This window comes from Desmodus rotundus, chromosome X (genome assembly GCF_022682495.2).
Source record: "Desmodus rotundus isolate HL8 chromosome X, HLdesRot8A.1, whole genome shotgun sequence".
Classification (NCBI taxonomy): domain Eukaryota; kingdom Metazoa; phylum Chordata; class Mammalia; order Chiroptera; family Phyllostomidae; genus Desmodus; species Desmodus rotundus.
In genome coordinates this window covers 60,727,810-60,746,707 of record NC_071400.1, presented here as the reverse complement: position 1 = coordinate 60,746,707, position 18,898 = coordinate 60,727,810, and the positions used below count along the sequence as shown (strand labels likewise).

The window sequence follows — 18,898 nt, the reverse complement described above, 5'->3', positions numbered from 1 at the left end:
CTTGAAACAGTGTCTGGAACGTAGTGTTAGCTGTTACTGCACATTAAAAGCATACGTATAGATGTGCAGTAGCTGAAGGGGGGACGGTGGTGAATTCTGTGGCTTGGCTCCTCACCAACCTTCATCTAGTGAGCCTTCTTCTGCTGCGCACGCTAGAGAATGAGAACCTGCACTTCCCTGGCTCCTTTTGGAACTAGCATTGTGGATGCAGTTCAGGTTTGGCGGGCTGATTGCACTTGCTTGTGAATCGGAAGGCAAAATGAGGTGAAAGCCAGCTCCTGCCTGTTCTTTCGGCAAGTGACGGAGGCACGCATTTCCAAGTGAGTATCAGCCGTGTGTGTGAGTGTGGTGAGAGGCAGGGTGCGTGCAGTGATCTGAAGAAGTCATTTATTTGCATATTTCAAATTTCAATTCTATGAACTTACGATTAAATGAATTACACCTGTAAAAGGTAAAAACCCTTCATTTTCTGGTTACTTTGCTACGTGTAACTGTCACCCATGCTCTCACTGTTAACTTTGTCTATTGCAACTGTATGATGGAAAACTTCATAAAGGTGAGCCAGTCTCTCCCCAACACTCCATCCCATGATATCCCCTGGTGGCTTGAAATTGGCCAGGGTTAGAATATTGACACCACAGGAATTGGCAAATGCTACGTATCAGGCCTTGGCTTATAGTTTTGTCAATGGCTTAGCTTAAGGTCAATGATGGAGGAAATGTTAAGAATAAGATGAGGTGTACCTAAAATTGTGTGTCGTCCGTGGCTGTTCCATTGTGAGTAGCATAAGCATTTGAGGAAATGCTTCTGCCATATTTCAACACTATGATTTGACTCAGAAAAGAAGTTGCTCATGTGACTGATGGGAGTGTGTCTGTGTTGTTCCCTTTCTGCCTCACTCATTGATTAACGTGATTGAAGATCTCAAGCAACATTTGAGTCAAGAGTTTGGCAAAAGTCAACTAAAGCAATCTGTGAGAATCCATGAAGTCTCTGAAATTTACAAGGAAGAGAACTTTCCATTTTATTATTATTTGTAAATTGTGTACTACACATTCTTTATGAGTCAGAATTATAACAGAGTTAGAATTACAGTAAACCTGTATGCACAGGTATATGCATGCTTTCCAATCCCGCCACCCTGCCCACACCACAGGGAACAAGCTGTCAAACATTTGCCAGCATGCCACACCTACCAAGGGGTGGTCAGGCCCCAAGGGAAGCCATCTTCTCTGTAGCAAGCCTGGGCCTAAATGTAGGTGCAGGGCTTGGGGTCAGGGCTACTGCATCCTGGTGAGAGCTGAGGGTTGCAGCCACTCCCAGAAGTGCAGGGAGCCTCAGAGGATGTGTGTTAGGGGAGGGGCTACAAATGCCCTTGGTTCTCACTCCTCCCACTCTCTGGTCTCTTCCCAGTGGCCTCCACTGGGTGAGCCCAAATGGCAGCCTGAACAAGGGAGCTTCCTGAGTGGTGCCATCCACGGGGGGCAGCCTCTGAGGCACAGAGCAGAGCCGGGTAAGGGCAGTAACCAGAGCAGCAGGTAGAAGGGTGGTCCAGAAGTAGCAGAGAGGAGCCTAGACATGGCCTGTGTCACCTCCTGGGCCTGAGGTGTGAGGGGTGGGGCCTGGCACAGGAGCCCGAGCAGTCAGCATCACGGGTGAGGCCAGCTGGAGAAGCACTGTCCTCCAGGCAGGGAGCACAGGAGGGGAAGGGGGCACTCCCAGGAGAAGTTGAGAGAGAATAGAATGACGGTCACCACAGGCCCTGGCCTCCGTAGCTCCTTGGATCCCTGCAGCTTAATGAGAGCATTTGGGTTTGAGTTGCTTTACAGAATTTTTCATCACAAAATCTTAGTTTACTGTCTCTGTCCTGTGCCTCAGCTGGGAATACCTGTGAGACTTTGGGTCTTCCTCTGTCATACCTATCACAACAGCTAGCATGGATTGTCAGTCAGTACAGATGTTGTTTCTATGTTTGTTCACGTCTGTCTGTGGCTCCCTGTTAAAAATATCCATGTACCCCTGGCAATGGGCGAGGACACACCTGACTGGTGGTGTTGCTCTTATTTCAGTCAGGGGCAAAGCAGTTGAGCAGTCCTTAGTTCGTCCTGGCTCGTTGCCTGTGTTGGTGGCCAGAGCTGGTTCATGCCTGGGGCACATAACAAAAGTATTCCTGTAAACATAGATGGAGTCAGTGAGGCACACCCTGCCACACACTGAACGTTGGAGTCCTCTCTGCCGCATAATTGGAATGTATGGAAGCCCTGACCCCAGGCAAATGGTATTTGGAAATGGGGCCTTTGGGAGGTAATGGGGCTTACATGAGGCCATGAAGGCAGGGCCTGCAGGATGGGATGAGGCCCAGCCATGAAGACACTCCCCACTACTGACCTCCCAATTTAGGGGAGAACCCTTTTCTTGGAAGTCATATGCTTCCCCTGATGTTTTTGCACCATCTTTGGTTTTACGTGGGGGAGGTTGGGAGGGTGTTGTCGGGGTGAGGTGGTAGCCGTCATTGCCCGCCTGCAGCAATGTGATTGGGAGCCGCTGTCAAGGCCGTGGGGGTGGAAAGTTCTAGTTAACCTCTTGGGAGTGACTCCTTGGGCACTTGGGAACTTTCAGAGCCCATGCTCAGGGGAAGTGAGTTTCTCGGTTGGCCGGAGGGAACTGGCTGCTTGTGGGGCAGGAGCTCATTTGGTATGTTTTTCAGAAACACTAATTATTCTCAGAACCCCAAAAGTTTGAGGCTGGCAGAGACTTTTTAATAAGAGCCATTTTCCCCCAGCCTGCCACCCGCCACTCACTGTTTACTGATAGACCCACAGAGGGCCCACTGGGACACGGACCATTCTCCTTCAGGCCGCCTCTCCAAGTCCTACCCATGGTGGCCCTGCGAGGGTACATTGGCCACGCCTTGACCCTGTTTCCCCTGCCACATTCACCCCATCTCTCTTCTCCCCTTCCTCTGGACTTGCTCTGCAACTCAGCACCCCAGGCACTCTCACAGCAATCTCTTGCTTCCAGGATGGGCGTGGCCTGTGGGGCCTCAGGCACAGAGGGGCGGGGCTTCGTGAGGGCACCGTGGGCCTCCTTCGAAACGGGGTCTCCCCAGCCACCCCGTCAGGGCAGACTGTGTAGTAAGTGTGGCTTGGCGGGAACCAATCCCCTGCCAGGAGACTTCCCCCAAGTTCTGTGTGCGCAAGCGCCAACTCGGGTGAGGAGTGTGGGCGGGGTTTTGTGGGAGGGTCTGGTGCTCAGCGGTGAGAGGAACGTGTGTATTTCGGTTTGTGGTGGGCAGCGCAAGGTCATGCGGGCTCCTGGCCGCGACGACGACGAAGGCTGTGACAGCGGGGTGGGAGGTGCTGGATCACCCAGTGACCCAGGGGACCCCATGGGCCCTGGAGACTGCGACAGCACAGGAGACTCGGACAGCGCTGCAGCCGGGGAAGCTCCCCGGGTGGGCAGAGCATCACTGGACCTAGGGCCGGCTGGAGAGGCCTCTGACTCCGATGGAGACCTGGGAAGCGAGGTGCTGGAGTTGTATCCTTTTCCAGAAGCCCCCTCCCTCCCGCCATGGAAGTAAAGGGAGAGGGGTGGGCAGGAGGTGGGGGGATGCAAGGGGATGGGTAGGAGAGGATTCGGGGCCTCGTGGAGGCGGGGTGGACTTCTGGTGGGATGGAATGGGATTGTGGGGACCCAGGGTCGCTGGGGGGAGCAACTGCGGTGGCCTGGAGACTTGGCGGGGTGGCCTGTAGAGGACTGTGGTGCAGAATTCCCTTAAGGGTCATCCTGGAGCTTCTTGGGTGTCCTGAGGGTGAGGGGCAACCTGGCAGAAGACCGGCCTCTCACAGGTAAGGGGGCCTGAGTCAGAAAGCCCCTGTAGATGGTGCCTTTACCTTAACTCCACCAGCACCCTCACAGTGCCCTTCCTGTCGGACGTGGATGCCGAGGTGGCCCTCAGGTTCCTGATGCCAGGGGCTGAACTCTACCATGGGATGGTTCTTTGGGAGCTTTCGGTGACTGGCAGTGACCTCTTTATGTAAGTTCTTGAAGGGCCTGGGTCAGAGTAGCAGCAGGAGATGGGGCCAATCTCTGCTTGTGGGTCGCTCCACTGGAGACGTGGAGACACCAAAGGGTTGGTCTAACTAAGGAGGGCGGGGGAGGGGGGCACCGGGTCTGTCCCAGCCTGAGGACCTTCCTAATGGAGTAGGTCTAATTGACACCGGGAGGGGGGGAGGGGTTGGCGTGAGGAAAGCCAGGAGTTAGCACCTCTGAAGTCATTTTCTTTTCCCCTCACTCTTAGCCGATTAACTGCCGAAGACTCTGAGCTCCTGCAAATTTCCACTGTCTCCTTGCTCATCCGGCTCCTCATAGTGAGGCATATCATGCAGCACCTTGTGCCCCCGGTTTTTGCTGACTCTAACTTTCTCGTCAAAAGAGCAGATTGAAGCCACAAGCTTGTCTCGCCCTAGGCGCTGCAGCCTTCCCTAAGGCCAGGATTTCTGGGGTAGTTGCGACTTTATTGGGGGAGTGTGGCTAATTGTTTGCCAGTACTGGCCCTTGGGCGCTCTCACCCTCTTGTTTGGATTGATGCCTAAAATGTTCCCTCCGGCAGATAATAAAACTGAGCTACTGTTTTGTGTCTGAGTTTCTTTTCAGCATCCAGATTTTCTTGCCTTTGTCCCTGGGTTGGAGGGGAGAGGTTCTGGGGTTCAAATATTCAAGTAGTCCAGGCAATTGAAGACAACTTAGGAAATGAAAGAAAATGAAAATTACTTGCCTCTTGTCATTCAGCATTAACGACTGTCAGCACTTTGGAATACTGTTTTAGTTTTAGAGTTGTATGTCTGTGTTAAATGTGTAATAGTCATGCAAACAAGTAAGGCTTACAAGGTTAACATTAGTTGCTTTTTCCCCCCTGAACTGTTGTCATCCAATATCTGGGCCTTACCTCTGTCTAAAAATTCTTCAAAGACATCTTACTGACTGGATGCATAGAAGATGCACTATAATGTCATTGTTCAACACTTAAATCGTTCTCATTTTTCCCTAGCATACATGATGTTGGGCCGGCATCCTTGTATAGAAGTCTCCGCATGATTGGTTGTTTTCTTAAGGTAGATTCCAAGAGGGAGATGTATAAAACAAAATTGCTCTGCAGAAAATGTGCCCAACCCACAAGGATGCTGGTTTCCCCACGTTCAGGCCACTGCTGGAGTTGTTTCCTGCTGCAATAATATTAATAATAATAATAACAACAACAACAACAACAAATTAAATTAAAAATAAAAAAAACTAAAAAACTCCGTTTGTATGAGCAGAGCAAAGAAACCAGAAAGACTAGAATATGAATTTCTTGCTTTACTGTCCTTGTTTCAGATCAGAGGAGAAAAGTGCTGACAACTACTTAAGAGTTTGGGGGAGGGGGAGGGGACAGCACAGTGTAGTCTTGGGGAAATTTAATTAAAAAGAGAATCATCTGTGTGCAGGCATTCTGATATGGACTTTGCCTACATTATGATATATCAGTCTCACAACAGAGCAGTGAGCTAAGTACTAACATACCTGTTGCTGGTGCAGAATTGTGGCTCAGAGAAGCTAAGCAACTTTCTCAAGGTCACCGAGCTAGGAAGTGGCAGGGGCCTGATTTGAATCTAGGTCTGTTTGATTCGAGCAGCCACTGTCTTAGTCCGTGGTATCATACCAACCTCAGCACTGCCACCTGGAGGCACGGGGAGGCTGGGATAGTGCTTGTCCTCCCGATGGCTCCAGGGAACATCCACGTGGCTAATGAAAGATGCAGGAATGGACAAATGCTGGAAGAGTAGAAGAGGAAAGAAGGTTGGTAAGAAACCCAGTCCTGGCTTTCCAGTGGCTCCCTGTACTCCCAGATCCTTTTTCATCTTGAAACCTTATTTGACTCTCTTTGAAATGGATGTACACTTCTGATACCTCTTTCCATTCTCCCCTGGCCTCACTCCTCACCTACGAAGATGGTTCTTTTCAGGTACTTTTAGTAGCTAAGAAATGAAAAAATAGAACACAGTCTTCTGCCCACCTAGAAAACGTCTCCATAAAAGTAGAAGAAAAACAGTTTTATTGTTGAGTAGCCATTGCACCAGAACGTGATGTACATCACAGGCAGTCTGCTAAGAGATTCCCAAGACAGAAAGCAATGTAACCCCTTTGCACAGCCAAGCAGCTGTAACTCATTACATACGCGTTCTCAAGGTGTCCATAACCAGTCCTCAAACAAGAGGACTTGACACCAGCAGGTCTCACACGTACTTCATCTTAAGTTTACCTGGTAACCAGGGTGGCCATATGCATTGGTTCACTGGTGTCTTGGACTGAATGTTTGTGTCCCCTCTACAGCTCAAATTCGTATGTTGAAGCCCTCCGAATTTCCATCATCAACTTTCTTGACCAGCTTTCCCTGGTGATTCGAACCATGCAGCACTTTGGGCCCCCTCTTTCCCACTAAACCTGGGCTGGGAAAAGGGGCTGAGGCCCAACCTTGTATCCGGTTCTAGGCAGTGGGCCCTTCCCACAGCAGGGTTCCTGCAGTAGGCGCCACTTTACTGTGGGGCCTAATCCTTTGCCTGCGCTTGTGGGGCACTTGTGGTCCACTCGTTTTGTTTAGTGCCTCAGTGTTTGTCAAGGCCTGAGCTTCCCTTTTCTTTTCAACTGCAGCACCTCTTAACAGGCTTGGCTTTGTCTCAGGCTGGGAGGGGAGGTCTGGGAATCATACTCATGTACTACAAGGTAACTGAAGACAATTTAGGAAGTGGCAGATGGGTCTTGTCGTTCAGGATTAACTACTGTGAACACTTTGGAATCATTCCTTAGTTTTATAGCTGTATTTATTTAGTCAATGTATAACAATAACATAATGTATAATAAAATTCTGCAAGTTTAACATTTTTACTATAACTTTTCGTGTAACATGAACCTTTTTCCTTTTTTCTAAAATTTCTTCAAATGCATTATCTTTTTTAAAGATTTCATTTATTCATTTCTAGACAGAGGGGAGGGGAGGGGAGGGAGAGAATCATCAATCTGTTGCCTCTCACACGCCCGCCACCCGGCATCTGGCCCACAACCCACGCACATGCCCTGACTGGGAATCGAACAGGGACTCTTCGATTCACACAAGCCTGGCGCTCAACCCACGGAGTCACACCAGCCATGGCTCCAAAAGCATTATTGAACGGAGGCATAACAGATACTTTATAACATAATTATTGACCATTTAAATTATTTTCAATTTTTGTCCTATTACAGGATTCAATGGAATTCTCATATATAAATGTTTGTGTGAATGATTACATTCTTAAAATAGACTCCCAGAGGCCCTGGCTGCTGTGGCCAGTTGGTTGGGCTGTTGTCCCATATACCAAAAGTTTGCAGGTTTCGTTCCTGGTCAGGGCACATACCTAGGTTTTGGGTTCGATTCCTGGTTGGGGTGCGTATGGGAGGCAACCAACCGATGCTTCTCTGTCACCTTGACGTTTTTCTCCCTTCCCCCCTTCCTTCCTCTCTCTGTAAAATCAATAAACATTTTTAAAAACAATTTTAATTCTTTTTAAATTAAATATATTTTATTGATTATGGTATTACAGTTGTCCAATTTCCCCCCCCTTTATTTTCCTCCACCCTGCACACCCCCTCCCATCCGCATTACCCCCCTTTAGTCCACGTCCATGGGTCATACATATAAGTTCTTTGGCTTCTACATTTCCTGTACTATTCTTAATCTACCCCTGTCTTTTTTCTACCTACCATTTATGCTTCTTATTCTCTGTACCTTTTCCCCCTCTCTCCCCTATCCCCCTCCCCACCATAACCCTCCATATGATCTCCATTTCTGTCATTCAGTTCCTGTTCTAGTTGTTTGCTTAGTTTGCTTTTGTTTTTGTTTTTGTTTATGTTCAGTTGTTAATAACTGAGTTTGTTGTCATTTTACTGTTCATATTTTTGATCTTCTTTTTCTTAGATAAGTTCCTTTAACATTTCATATAATAAGGGCTTAATGATGATGAACTCCTTTAACTTGACTCTATCTGGGAAGCACTTTATCTGCCCTTCCATTCTAAATGAAAGCTTTGCTGGATAGAGCAATCTTGGATGTAGGTCCTTGCCTTTCATGACTTTGAATACTTCTTCCCAGCCCCTTCTTGCCTGCAAGGTTTCTTTTGAGAATTCAGCGGACAGTTTCATGGGAACTCCTCTGTAGGTAACCATCTCCTTTTCTCTTGCTGCTTTTAAGATTCTCTCATCTTTAATCTTGGTAATGTAATCATGATGTGCCTTGGTGTGTTCCCCCTTGGGTCCAACTTCTTTGGGACTCTGAGCTTCCTGGACTTCCTGGAAGTCTATTTCCTTTACCAGATTGGGCATGTTCTCCTTCGTTATTTGTTCAAATAAGTTTTCAATTTCTTGCTCTTCCTCTCCATCTGGTACCCCTATGATTCGGATGTTGGAACTTTTAAAGAAGTCCTGGAGGTTCCTACCTCTCCTCATTTTTTTGAATTCTTGTTTCTTCATTCTGTTCTGGTTGAATGTGTCTTTCTTCCTTCTGGTCTACACTGTTGGTTTGAGTCCCAGCTTCCTTCCCGTCACTGTTGGTTCCCTGTACATTTTCCTTTATTTTACTTAGCATAGCCTTCATTTTTTTCTCTAATTTGCGACCATATTCAACCAATTCTGTGAGCATCTTGATTACCAGTGTTTTGAACTGTGCATCTGATAGGTTGGCTATCTCTTCATCACTTAGTTGTATTTTTTCTGGAGCTTTCATCTGTTCTTTCATTTGGGCCTCCTTTTTGTCTTGGCGGGCCTGTTACATCTAAGGGGCGGATCCTTGGGTGTTCACCAGGGCCGGGTAACCCACGGTGCTGTGTTGTGATGGTATATGTGGGGGAGGGGTCCGAGAAGGAACAATGCCGCTTGCTCCCATCCTTGTCGGTTTTCAGTCACTACCTCTGCTAGCCACAAGCAAATTGGGCCCTTCTGGTGCTGATTCCCAGGTGGGTGGGTTTGTGTACATTCAAGGACCCCGTGGGTCTCTGCAGTGAACTCTCCTGAGAGGCTGGGAGTTTCTGCCTCTGCCGCCTCAACCCCCACAGGTGTTTTCAGTCAGAGGCGTGGAGGCTTTATTTCACTGCACTGGAGCCCTTGGATGCCTGGTCTGTCTCCCTCCCCAGTTATTCCTCCCGGTTTATCTGCACTCGAATATGAGACTGCCCACTCCGCCAGCAGTGCCTCCCCGAGACCGACAGCCGCCATCTTGCCCACCCCAGTCCTCCAGCTGCTCCCTTGCCAGGACTCCTCTCCGCCCGGCTGCCCATCTCCGCCCCTCCTACCGCTCTGGATGAATGTTTCTTCCTCAAGTCTTTGGTTGTTGGACTTCCATACAGTTTGATATTCTGTCAGTTCTGTTTATTTATTTATTTTTTTAACTGGTTGTTGTCCTTCTTTTGGTTGTCCAAGAAGGCCCAGTGTGTCTACCTATGCCTCCATCTTCGCCGGCGGGTGTTAAAAATTTTTAAAAGATATCTTCTAAGACGTAGACTTACTGAGTTGAATATGATTATTCATAAAGCTCTCAACCTTCACTGCAGAATTGCACTACAGAAAATGGACCCTCCAACCAGAGTGCTGGTTTCCCAAATCCTTGTCTCTGTTGGGTCTCCTTCACAAAAGTTTTTTAAAACTCTAGCTTGCGTGAGAAGGGCAAACAGCCCAGATATGATAAAATCAGAGCTTTGTGGGCTGACTAGCCTTGTCTCTGGCAGGGAAGAAAAGTGCTGGGACAATTGGTTTCAGCCTTTCATCGGAAGGAGTGAGTTCACTGTATAGTATAGCGCAGCTCTTGCTGAACTCACTTTTTATACCAGCCCTTTACACACACCATCGGATTATCTCAAAGATGATCGTGTTTTCTTACAATAAAGGCAGTTTTACTTTGTTTTCAATGTGGATGACTTTATTTAAAGATTTTATTTATTTATATTTAGACAGAGAGGAAGGGAGGGAGAGAGGGAGAGCAGTACCAGCGTGTGTTGCCTCTCGCTCACCGCCTACTGGGGACCTGGCCCGCAACTCAGGCATGTGCCCTGATTGGGAATGGAACCAGTGATCCTTTGGTTCCCAAACTGGGGCTCAATCCACTGATCCACACCAGCCAGGGCTCAACGTGGATCACTTTTATTGGTTGATTGTTTTCTCGTTATCGGGTTGTGTTTTCCTGCTTCTCTGCATGCCTGGTAATTTTAGATTGGATGCTAGATATTATGATTTCCACTTGGGCGCTGGATGTCTTCCTAGTCCTAGACATATTTTTTGCCATCATGTCTGGATGCTGTTTGGAAAGAGTTGGACCCTTTAGAGTCTGGCTCTGAAGGTTTGCTGCGTGGGCCCTTTCAGAATGGGAGTCATTTCTGCCCCCGTCACCACCACTACTGACACAAAACCCTTCGGAGTGCCCTGCCCAATGGATGCCTCCCAAATTGTGGGTGTTACCATCCTGGCAGGTGGGGACAGCCACCAGCCCCTGTCCTGCCTGAGCGCCGGGCATCCTCACCTTTCATCCCTTCAGCTAGGTCTCCCCCCGGCCTCGTGTAGTTTCCTCACACGCTTGTGCTTATCCGTGGTCTGCGGAACACTCCAGGGGACCCTGTGCGGTTCGGTGGCGTTCTGGTCCTCTGCCACTCTCTTCCCTGCCGTCCTCCACCTCGCTAAGAATTTCAGGTGCTGAGAATTTCAGTTCCATCTGCTACACTCGGGCTGTCCACGGGGCTCTGCCAGGAGACTCCCTGTGCGGACACTCGGCTGCGGCAAACGCACGGCAGACCTCTCGTTTCTCATCTCCCAGAGATCCCTGTCTGTCATCGCTTGATACCCGTTACCTTTACAGCCTGTCTTTCATACATTTTGTCTGGTTTTGGGGGGTCCTTTCAAGTAAGCGGCAGCGTAACTCTAGTCCCCGTTACTCCACGTGTGAACAGGGCCAGCCAATGTAGAACGTGGAGAACTGTGACGTGGTGAGCTGGGGGGAGAGAGATGCTGTCCCTGGGGTAATGGTGGAGGGGCTCATGATGATGCTCATGAAGAATGTCCCCTGACAGCAGCGGCAGGAGGGTCCCTCTCCCTCCCTGTCACTTCCTCCCTCCCTCTGTCACTTCCTCCCTCCCTCTCTTCCTTTCTTCTTTCCTTCCTTCCTTCCTTCCTTCCTTCCTTCCTTCCTTCCTTCCTTCCTTCCTTCCCTCCTTCCCTCCCTCCCTCCCTCCCTCCCTCCCTCCCTCCCTCCCTCCCTCCCTCCCTCCCTCCTTCCTTCCTTCCTTCCTTCCTTCCTTCCTTCCTTCCTTCTTCCTTCCTTCCTTCCTTCCTCCTTCACCCCTTTCCTCTCCATCTCTGGTCCTCTCTTGCTTGGCTCTTTTTCATTTTTTCCGTTCTTGATTCTTACTTTTCAGAGAGTAATTATTAATGAATAGAAGATAATTCGGATCTTTTCCAGCACTATCCTCTGTGCTTCCAGTCCTGCCTCTTCCATTACGGTTCTATTACACTTTGTTTATTTCTGAAAGTTTGGATATTTGTGGATTCCAGGATGGGGCAAACGTAGGTTTACAGTTGTGTGTATGGAAAGTAATACAATAATTAATGAAGAGTAATACACGAATAAACTCTATGTTTCCAGCTGTAACAAGTGTAAACCTACTTTTGCCGCACCCTGTATAATGCGTGGATGTTCCAGGCAACATTCCAACAAAGGGAAAATGAGGAGCTGCAGGGCCCCATTCCTCCACTCTAGGAACTAAGGGGCTGGCAAAAACTGACAGAATCAACATTTACAGAACTCTGGAATCTAGTAGATAATGCACCACCAGGAATAGCTTGTTGAAAAATGAAGGCGGTGATTGGAGGTAGGAGAGCGCTGTGGCATTTTAAATTGCCGACCTAACGTCCCTCAATATCCCAATCGGCAGCAGGGTGGACACAGCAGTCAGCACACCTGGCACAGGTGGCTAGTACCATCGTATTCACCGCTGCCTTCTGCCCTCGAGGCGAGGAGATTGTACAGGTTGTACACGACAGGGACTGGAATGTGTGTGCACTTCTGGAAATTCTACCCACCTCAGGAAAGGACTGGAAAGAGGCCATGTCTGTGAATTACAATTTGTGCCTTTTACGCTTTTGTACCACAGAATTTTTCCCTCAGGGTACTTGTCCGTTTTAAAATGAAGAACCAATGAGTATTAGAGTGTGTACGTATAGACGTGAGGAGTCTTGGTCAGTAAGGAGCCTTTGAACGGCATCAGGGAGGGACTCAGGGATGACTGATAGGTTCCGGGGGGGTTGGCGGGGGGCCTCCGGGGCTGTACCGTGTAGCTGCCTTCTCTACTCATCCTGGCTCAGCCTCTCCTGTCCTGAACAAATTCTGGTTTTCTCCAGGGCACTCCAGACTGGGTCTGCTCTCTGTCTCTCTTTCTTCCCCATTCCTGTGGAGTGAGGCATGCAGGACAGCAAGAGGTTACCGTTGGGAGCAATTTACTTGGTGCAATGGAGCATCACCTGCTCAGAATAAAAGCTTGGACGTCGTGGAGAGTGTTCGAAATAAAAACTGCTGTTTTCATTGAAATCACTTTACTCTTTCTGCTAATCTCTTCCATGGCTGCCCTGAGACACACTGCCACTTGATCAGAATCTCGGGTCTGGGTGGTTGCCCTGGAATGTCTGTCTGAAGGGTGTCCTGGACTCTAAGATAATAAAATCCTGTCTGTCCCAGCCTTCTCTTTGCATCAGAGAGGTGACACTCATTCTTTCAGTTTTGGGGATGAAGCTTTTTGTTTGTCTCTCTAAGGTCCCTCAGCAAATTTCCTAACTAAAAAACTGATATCCGAATGCATCCTCTGCATTTACCCCTTGGCGCATGACCTCACTGTCCACCCAGCGCAGGTTAGGGTGTGGAAGAAGCGTCAGAAGCAGCCTGCCACACAGTACAGGGGCTCAGCATGGGCTCTGTAGCCAGACCCAAGGATTCATTCAGTCGAAGGCCCTCGCCTTGAGAGCTAGGTGACCTTTGGCCCATACTCTGCCAGCTCTGGAACTAGGCTTCGGGGTCTGGGGACTGGCGATGGTGAGAATACTACCTGGCAGGGGTTTTCCCAAGAAGTAATTCAAGTGAATGTCATTAAAGTGCTTGGAGTAAGGACCCATGCAAAGGCAGGCTTGTGTAAAGGTTAGCATCCATATCCTGTTGTGGTGCTGCTGTAGCCATCGGTCTTTGTTCCCGTTACTGTGGCTGCGTAAGAAATTACCCCGAAGGTAAGCGGCTGAAAACTGCCACAGGCTGTGCACAGAGCTCACAGTTTCTGTGGGTCAGGAATTGGGACAGGGGCAGCGGAGATGTGTTGTCCCTGCTCTGCTATGTCTGGAGCCTCTTCTGGGACGACGCAAGCAGGTGTGAGCCAGAATCCTCACTCCCTCGCCTGACTCACCTGCTGGTGTGGCATGACTGGAAAGCTGGGCCCAGTGGACCAGAGCACGTCCACACAGCCCCCCAGGCAGCTTGGCTTCTTCACAGCATGGAAGGCTCAGGGGGGCCCATCTTCTCACAGGCAGCTCAGGGTCCAGGGCACCTAGTGCAGGGGACAATCCAGCAGCTGTACCACCTTCCACTTCTCAGCCTTGGAAGTCACACAGCGTCACTTCCACTGCGCGGCATTGGTGCAAGCAGTCATAAGGCAGCTGAGATTCAAGGGTCGGGGACACAGACCCCCGCCTCTCAACAGGAGACTGCAAAGGACATCGTGTAGCAGAGCACGTGGGGTGGTCTAACGTTAGGTCCATCACTTGCAAAAGACGCTCAGCCACACTGTTGTGATCATTGCCATATGCACATGTCGAGATTCGGATGTAAATCCAGTCTCTGCACTTGAACCAGGAATGTTCTTTGTGAAGTCAGCTGGTGAGTCTACAGCCTGGGCAGGGGTTTGACATATCATGGTCCCTGCAGGAGTTGGAAGGGGCGCCCATCTCTCTCTCCTTGGCTCACAGGTCCACCCAGTGTGCCCTGAAGTCCCAACCCATGCATATACTGCCACCTAGTGACAAGACCCTCCACTGCAGATTGTTTTCCCCTTAGAAGTCACAGGAACCTCCTGAGTTCTGCCCAACAACTGCTGCTTACACAAGCAGAAGGTGAGAATGCCACCACTTCTTTGATGACACTCTTCATCGAGCAACACACTCAGGAAATGGGAGGTGGTTTCGGTGATTAGCAATTGCTTATTGGGTCAAGTTGAGGAAAAGCGAGAGAGTCCCCTTCACATTGCAGGAGAGGGAAGCAGAGAAGCCAGCTGGGACCAGTGGGCAGCTGGGACAGAGTGTTCACTGAAGGCAAGTCTGGGACTTCGGTAGTGGCTTCCGTGAAACCATTTGAAAAGCTGACCCGTGGGTACGCAGTCCCTTCTGATGGTGGGCAGCCCCAGAGGGAACCTTCTGGACCCTCCCCGACCTTGTGGACGGTGTCTCATAGGGCACGCAGCCAAAGTGTTGAGATGCCCAGGAAACGCAACTCAGAAAACTATTCTGAAAGTGATATACTTGCAATGGATTCCGAACTCTCCACGCCTCTGTCGTGGACACAAGAGCACCGATTTCCTCCCAGTTGTCAGGGGGACGCCTGAGATTATTTGGAAGACTGGGAGAACCTTAGATGCCTGCAACCTGCCAGGCAGCTGAGAGTTCTGTAAGCCTTTCTCCCAACACTTCGAAGAAACCAGCTTTTTTCTGCTTCCATCTCACTCTCTCTCTCCCCACCCCTACCCCATTCCGTGACTTCCCTGCCCAGCATTCCCAGCAGTCTCTCAGAGAGGACATCCTGGCATCTCCCCACCTGGATGGGCTGGAAGAAGAAATGTGCAAGAATAAGCACAGACGGGGATTTACAATTTGGCGAAGATGACATTTCAACAGAGTGGGGAGATATTCGGTAAATTGTGTTGGGACACCTGACTAAAAACGTGGACAGAACACAAAGTTAGATCCCAATGACTGGGACATTCATTTCCGCACTGCTATTCATACCGAACAGTGAGAATGGCGCAAAGGCCTATGGGTAGGGGACTGGTTAAAATAGCTATGAAATGCATTTTTGTGGATTACTACACAGCCCACTGCCCACGCCCTGCCTCCTGTGTGTTGGAGTACAGAAGCTTTAAAAGCACAAACAGGGGTGGGAGGCCGTCAGACTACAGCACCTCCTACGAAGGAGAGAGGCAGCGGGAGCGGCCGCAGTGGAGGGTGAGACAGGCACTGCCTGGCCTGTTCCCTCCAAAGAGGGGAGCGGGGGAAGGTCCACGGGGGTGAAAGTGAGCTGAGCTGGTGGTCCCCTGAGGCCCGAGATCTGGTGTACAGTCTGTGTCCCCCCACAGTAGTGTCTGATAGGCTCAAACAGACACGAGAACCCTAAAAGAAGATGATAGGCTTGCCAGAGCCAGCCCCTGCGCCCCCGGGGGTGTCCCCCTTGGCACCCATGCACTGAGTGCCCAGTGCCCAGTCCACCCAACCACACATCCTCTTGTGTCACCTGGGCTTGGCATATCGAGGCCCGTGAGCTTGGACACAGGAGTCAGTTGCTCAGAGCCTGACTAGTCCTGTCTCAGTGCCTCAGACGCTGCTCGAGCTCGGACCTGGCGCAGGGGAACACCAGCCCGTAGGTCCCAGGGACTTCACCAGGTGTCCCTTCCCCAGATGCCCTGGCACAGCTCCTGCCAGGGTCGTGGCAGGCTCTGCCCTGGCCTCCCTCCGTTCCACCCCGTGCTTTTTGCACAGCAGCTGCCAGGGCCTCATTGCTGGATCCAGACCTGGAGGCTCTGCCTTGGCATACCCTGGCCGGGGCCCCTCCACCGAGGTCAGCTGGAAGACCCAGCTCAGCTGGCTTTGCACCAAGCACAAGACCTCTCCCACTTGCAGCCCTGGTACCCCAGGACACGCTCCAAAGCCCACAAACGTGCCAGAGCGACTCAGGCTAGTTCAGCAGCCTCTGGCATTCACAAGGTCTTTAGTCCTCAGTGCCAACCCCGCCCTGCTCCTCTGCCAGGGAATCGGTATTGCTCAGCCCCCAGTCTCTGGGGAAACAGTGGCCGGCAGTCCCGGTGCTACTTAAAGCGGCTGCCCAGAAGCCTTCCTTGGCCTCCTTCCCAGGTTCCCCCTGCCCATGCCCAGAGTCCTGTTCTTGCAGCCCCCACCTCACCCATACTCTCCCTCCCACGGTGCCCCAGGAAGGGGCTGCTGTCCTACAAACACACTCCCAGTACCTGTGCAGTCTCATCGACCACTTGGATGGAGAGCAATCTGCCCTCCCTCAGTCAGATCGCTCATTCACTGTTCACACACGCCATTCTCTGTCTGTTTCAAAATGCGCCTGCCAGCTGCTGGCGTACAGCAAAGGCCAGGGTCCAAGCCACCCTTGTCTCTCACCCGGATGCCAAGCTCCCTGTTTCTGCCTTGTCTGCCCTCAGCCCTTTCTGAACATGGGAGGCACTAGGATCCTCTCTAGATATAAGGTGGCCCTTTTTCCTCTCTCTTCAGAACCCTCCCGTGGCTTCCCTGCACCCAAACTCCTTCATATCTGACAACTCCTACTGTCCCAGTTGTGTCTCAATCAATGTGCGCCTACCCGCCACTTATTCCCCATCTGTGAGAGAAGGGTGACGGAGAAGGGTGATGGAGATCCAGGGCTGGCCAGGAGCATTCCAGGCCCATGAAAGAGAGTAGACAAGAGCAGGGTGAGAGATCATGGCTGGTTAAGGACAGTGTGTCTTCGGGACTATTCTGTGCCCTGCAGGCCCCACTCCAGGAGTTGGGCATATTGCAGGGGTAACACGTAACATGGCGGGACAGGCGGGTTGCAGTTTTAAATAGTGTGGCCCGGAAATCCTCCCTGCAGGGGGTGGGGGGTGGCATTTGAGGACTTGAAGGAAGTCGGGAAGTGAGTCAGGTAGAAACCCAGGGGAAGAGAGTTCCAGACAGGCCAGAGTCAGTGCAAAGGCTCTGAGGCACCGAAAGGGCCAGGTATTTCCAAAAGCGAGAGGAGGATCGTGTGGCTGAATCAGAATGAGCAAGTGAAAGAGTGGGAGTGGATAAAACCAGAGAGGAAAGCAGGCCAGAGCACATGGGGAGTTTTAGGTCTTTGGATTTGTGTCCGAGTAAGAGTCCCCTCTGCCGATTGTCTTAAGCAGAAGAGGGAAGTGATCTGACTTGTTTCACGGCAACCCAGCAGCAACAGCCGTCCATCTGTCAGGCCATGAAAGTAGACTGGTTCTGAGCTTTGCGGGTGACGGAGGGGGAGCTGACTGAAGCCCATTGTACTGTGGATCAAGAGCGCCAGGCAGACAGGACCCTGGCGATGTGCAGAGGGTCCCCCTGGATTATTGAGGAGAATGTCGATCAACACACGTGTGTGAGGAAACTACCCTAGGCCTGGGAAAGGCCTCCAGAAAGGATTAAAGGTAACTGTGCTCATTGCTCAAGCTGGACCTCTGTGACCATCTGTCCCCACCAGCCTCAATAGAAGGCTCCCTCTTCCGGAGACGTGAGGGAGGGACTGAGCCACTCAGAAGGGTGATTGGGGATACACGAGGACTTACTAGAGCCATTTTCTCTTTTGTTTTCCGGTTGCTCTGTGTGACCATCGTTTCTTTTCCCTCATGTCTCTGTGTGTTGTTTTAGTGTAGCGGTTCTCTGCGGGTTTCTTTTCTCCATCTCCTCTTGCGTGCCTGTGTCGTGTCTCAGCTCTGGACTTTTGCTTTGTGGCTGCCACTACATCCGTGTAAAGTGTCTCGTGGACACGACAGTCCTCTTTCTTCTCCTTGCATCTTCTCTCCTTTTGCCTATACCAGCTGAGCCCTTCCCCCACCTCTTTTATGCTTCCGTTATCACAAACAATCCCTTTTTACGTTGTGCATTCATTACCATGTGCAGTAGTTATAATTAATTTTCACATCCTTTCCCCTCTAACCACTCTGTTATAATTTAGTGTTTGATACCCTGTTCTGCGATAAAAGTTGTGATTTCCTGCTTCCGACTGCCATCTTACTCACAGTTTTGTATATTTTGTCTGTTTGTTGTAGGTGTAAGAGCTCCTTTCAACATTTCCTTCAGTGCAGGGCTGGTACAATACATTCCCACAGCTTTTGTGTGTCTGAGAATGCTTTTATTTTGTTTCCATATCTCAAGGGTAACTTTGCTGGTTTCTCTCTTTCAATATTTGGAATATATCATTCCATTCTTTCCAGCCTTGTAGGATTTCCACCAAAAATTCAGACGATAACCTTGGGAGGTGTTTCCCTGGTAGGTTGCTGTCTTTTCTCACTGGCTGCCTTGAGAATTCTTTTCTGGTCATTAACTTTCGACAGTTTTAATGCAATGTGTCTTGGAGGAGGTCGTTCTGTGTTGAGATGTGTAGGCATTCTGTTAGCTTCTTGTATTTGAATGTCCAGCTCCTCACATAGGTTTGGGAAGTTCTCACTGATTATTCCTTTGAATAGACTGTTCCCCTCTCCCTCTGTACCCCTCTGGGATACCCACTGTCCTCATGTTGCTCTTTCCTATGGACTCAGATAGTTCTCATAGAATTCATTCATATTTTATTAAATGTTAGTTCACTTTCTTCTTCCTAGAGGAAGGAAGCTTTCATTTCTAGATTTCTGCCTTCAAGCTCGCTAATTCTCCCTTCCATGTGCTCTGCTCTATTTTCAGTCTTTCTAACGCTATTTCCGATACGCTTCATCATATTTGTTGAGTCCCTCAGCTCCATTATTTCTCTTTGGTTCTCTTTGACAGTTTCAAGCTCTTTGGAGAAGCACCCCTTTAGTTCATTAAGTTTGTTTCT

The 18,898-nt window shown here is 50.0% G+C and overlaps 1 protein-coding gene and 1 pseudogene across 1 annotated transcript; both read left to right on the top strand.

Annotated features, from left to right (window-relative positions):
* Nucleotides 1–2,014: 2,014 nt before the first annotated feature.
* Nucleotides 2,015–2,159, top strand: LOC128780039 (small nucleolar RNA SNORA48; annotated as a pseudogene).
* A 1,145-nt stretch (nucleotides 2,160–3,304) lies between these two features.
* On the top strand, nucleotides 3,305–4,445 carry LOC128779919 (EKC/KEOPS complex subunit LAGE3-like). Its single transcript, XM_053916932.1, has 3 exons — nucleotides 3,305–3,537; nucleotides 3,908–4,036; nucleotides 4,301–4,445. Exons 1-3 carry the CDS (start codon nucleotides 3,305–3,307, stop codon nucleotides 4,443–4,445), a joined length of 507 nt encoding a protein of 168 aa, XP_053772907.1.
* The last annotated feature ends 14,453 nt before the right edge of the window (nucleotides 4,446–18,898 follow it).

Coding starts and splice junctions, on each gene's coding strand:
- LOC128779919 (XM_053916932.1), top strand. CDS start 3,305: ATGCGGGCTCCTGGCCGCGACGACGACGAAGGCTGTGACAGCGGGGTG. Junction 3,538..3,907: donor GGAAGCGAGGTGCTGGAGTT/GTATCCTTTTCC, acceptor TAACTCCACCAG/CACCCTCACAGTGCCCTTCC. Junction 4,037..4,300: donor ACTGGCAGTGACCTCTTTAT/GTAAGTTCTTGA, acceptor CCTCACTCTTAG/CCGATTAACTGCCGAAGACT.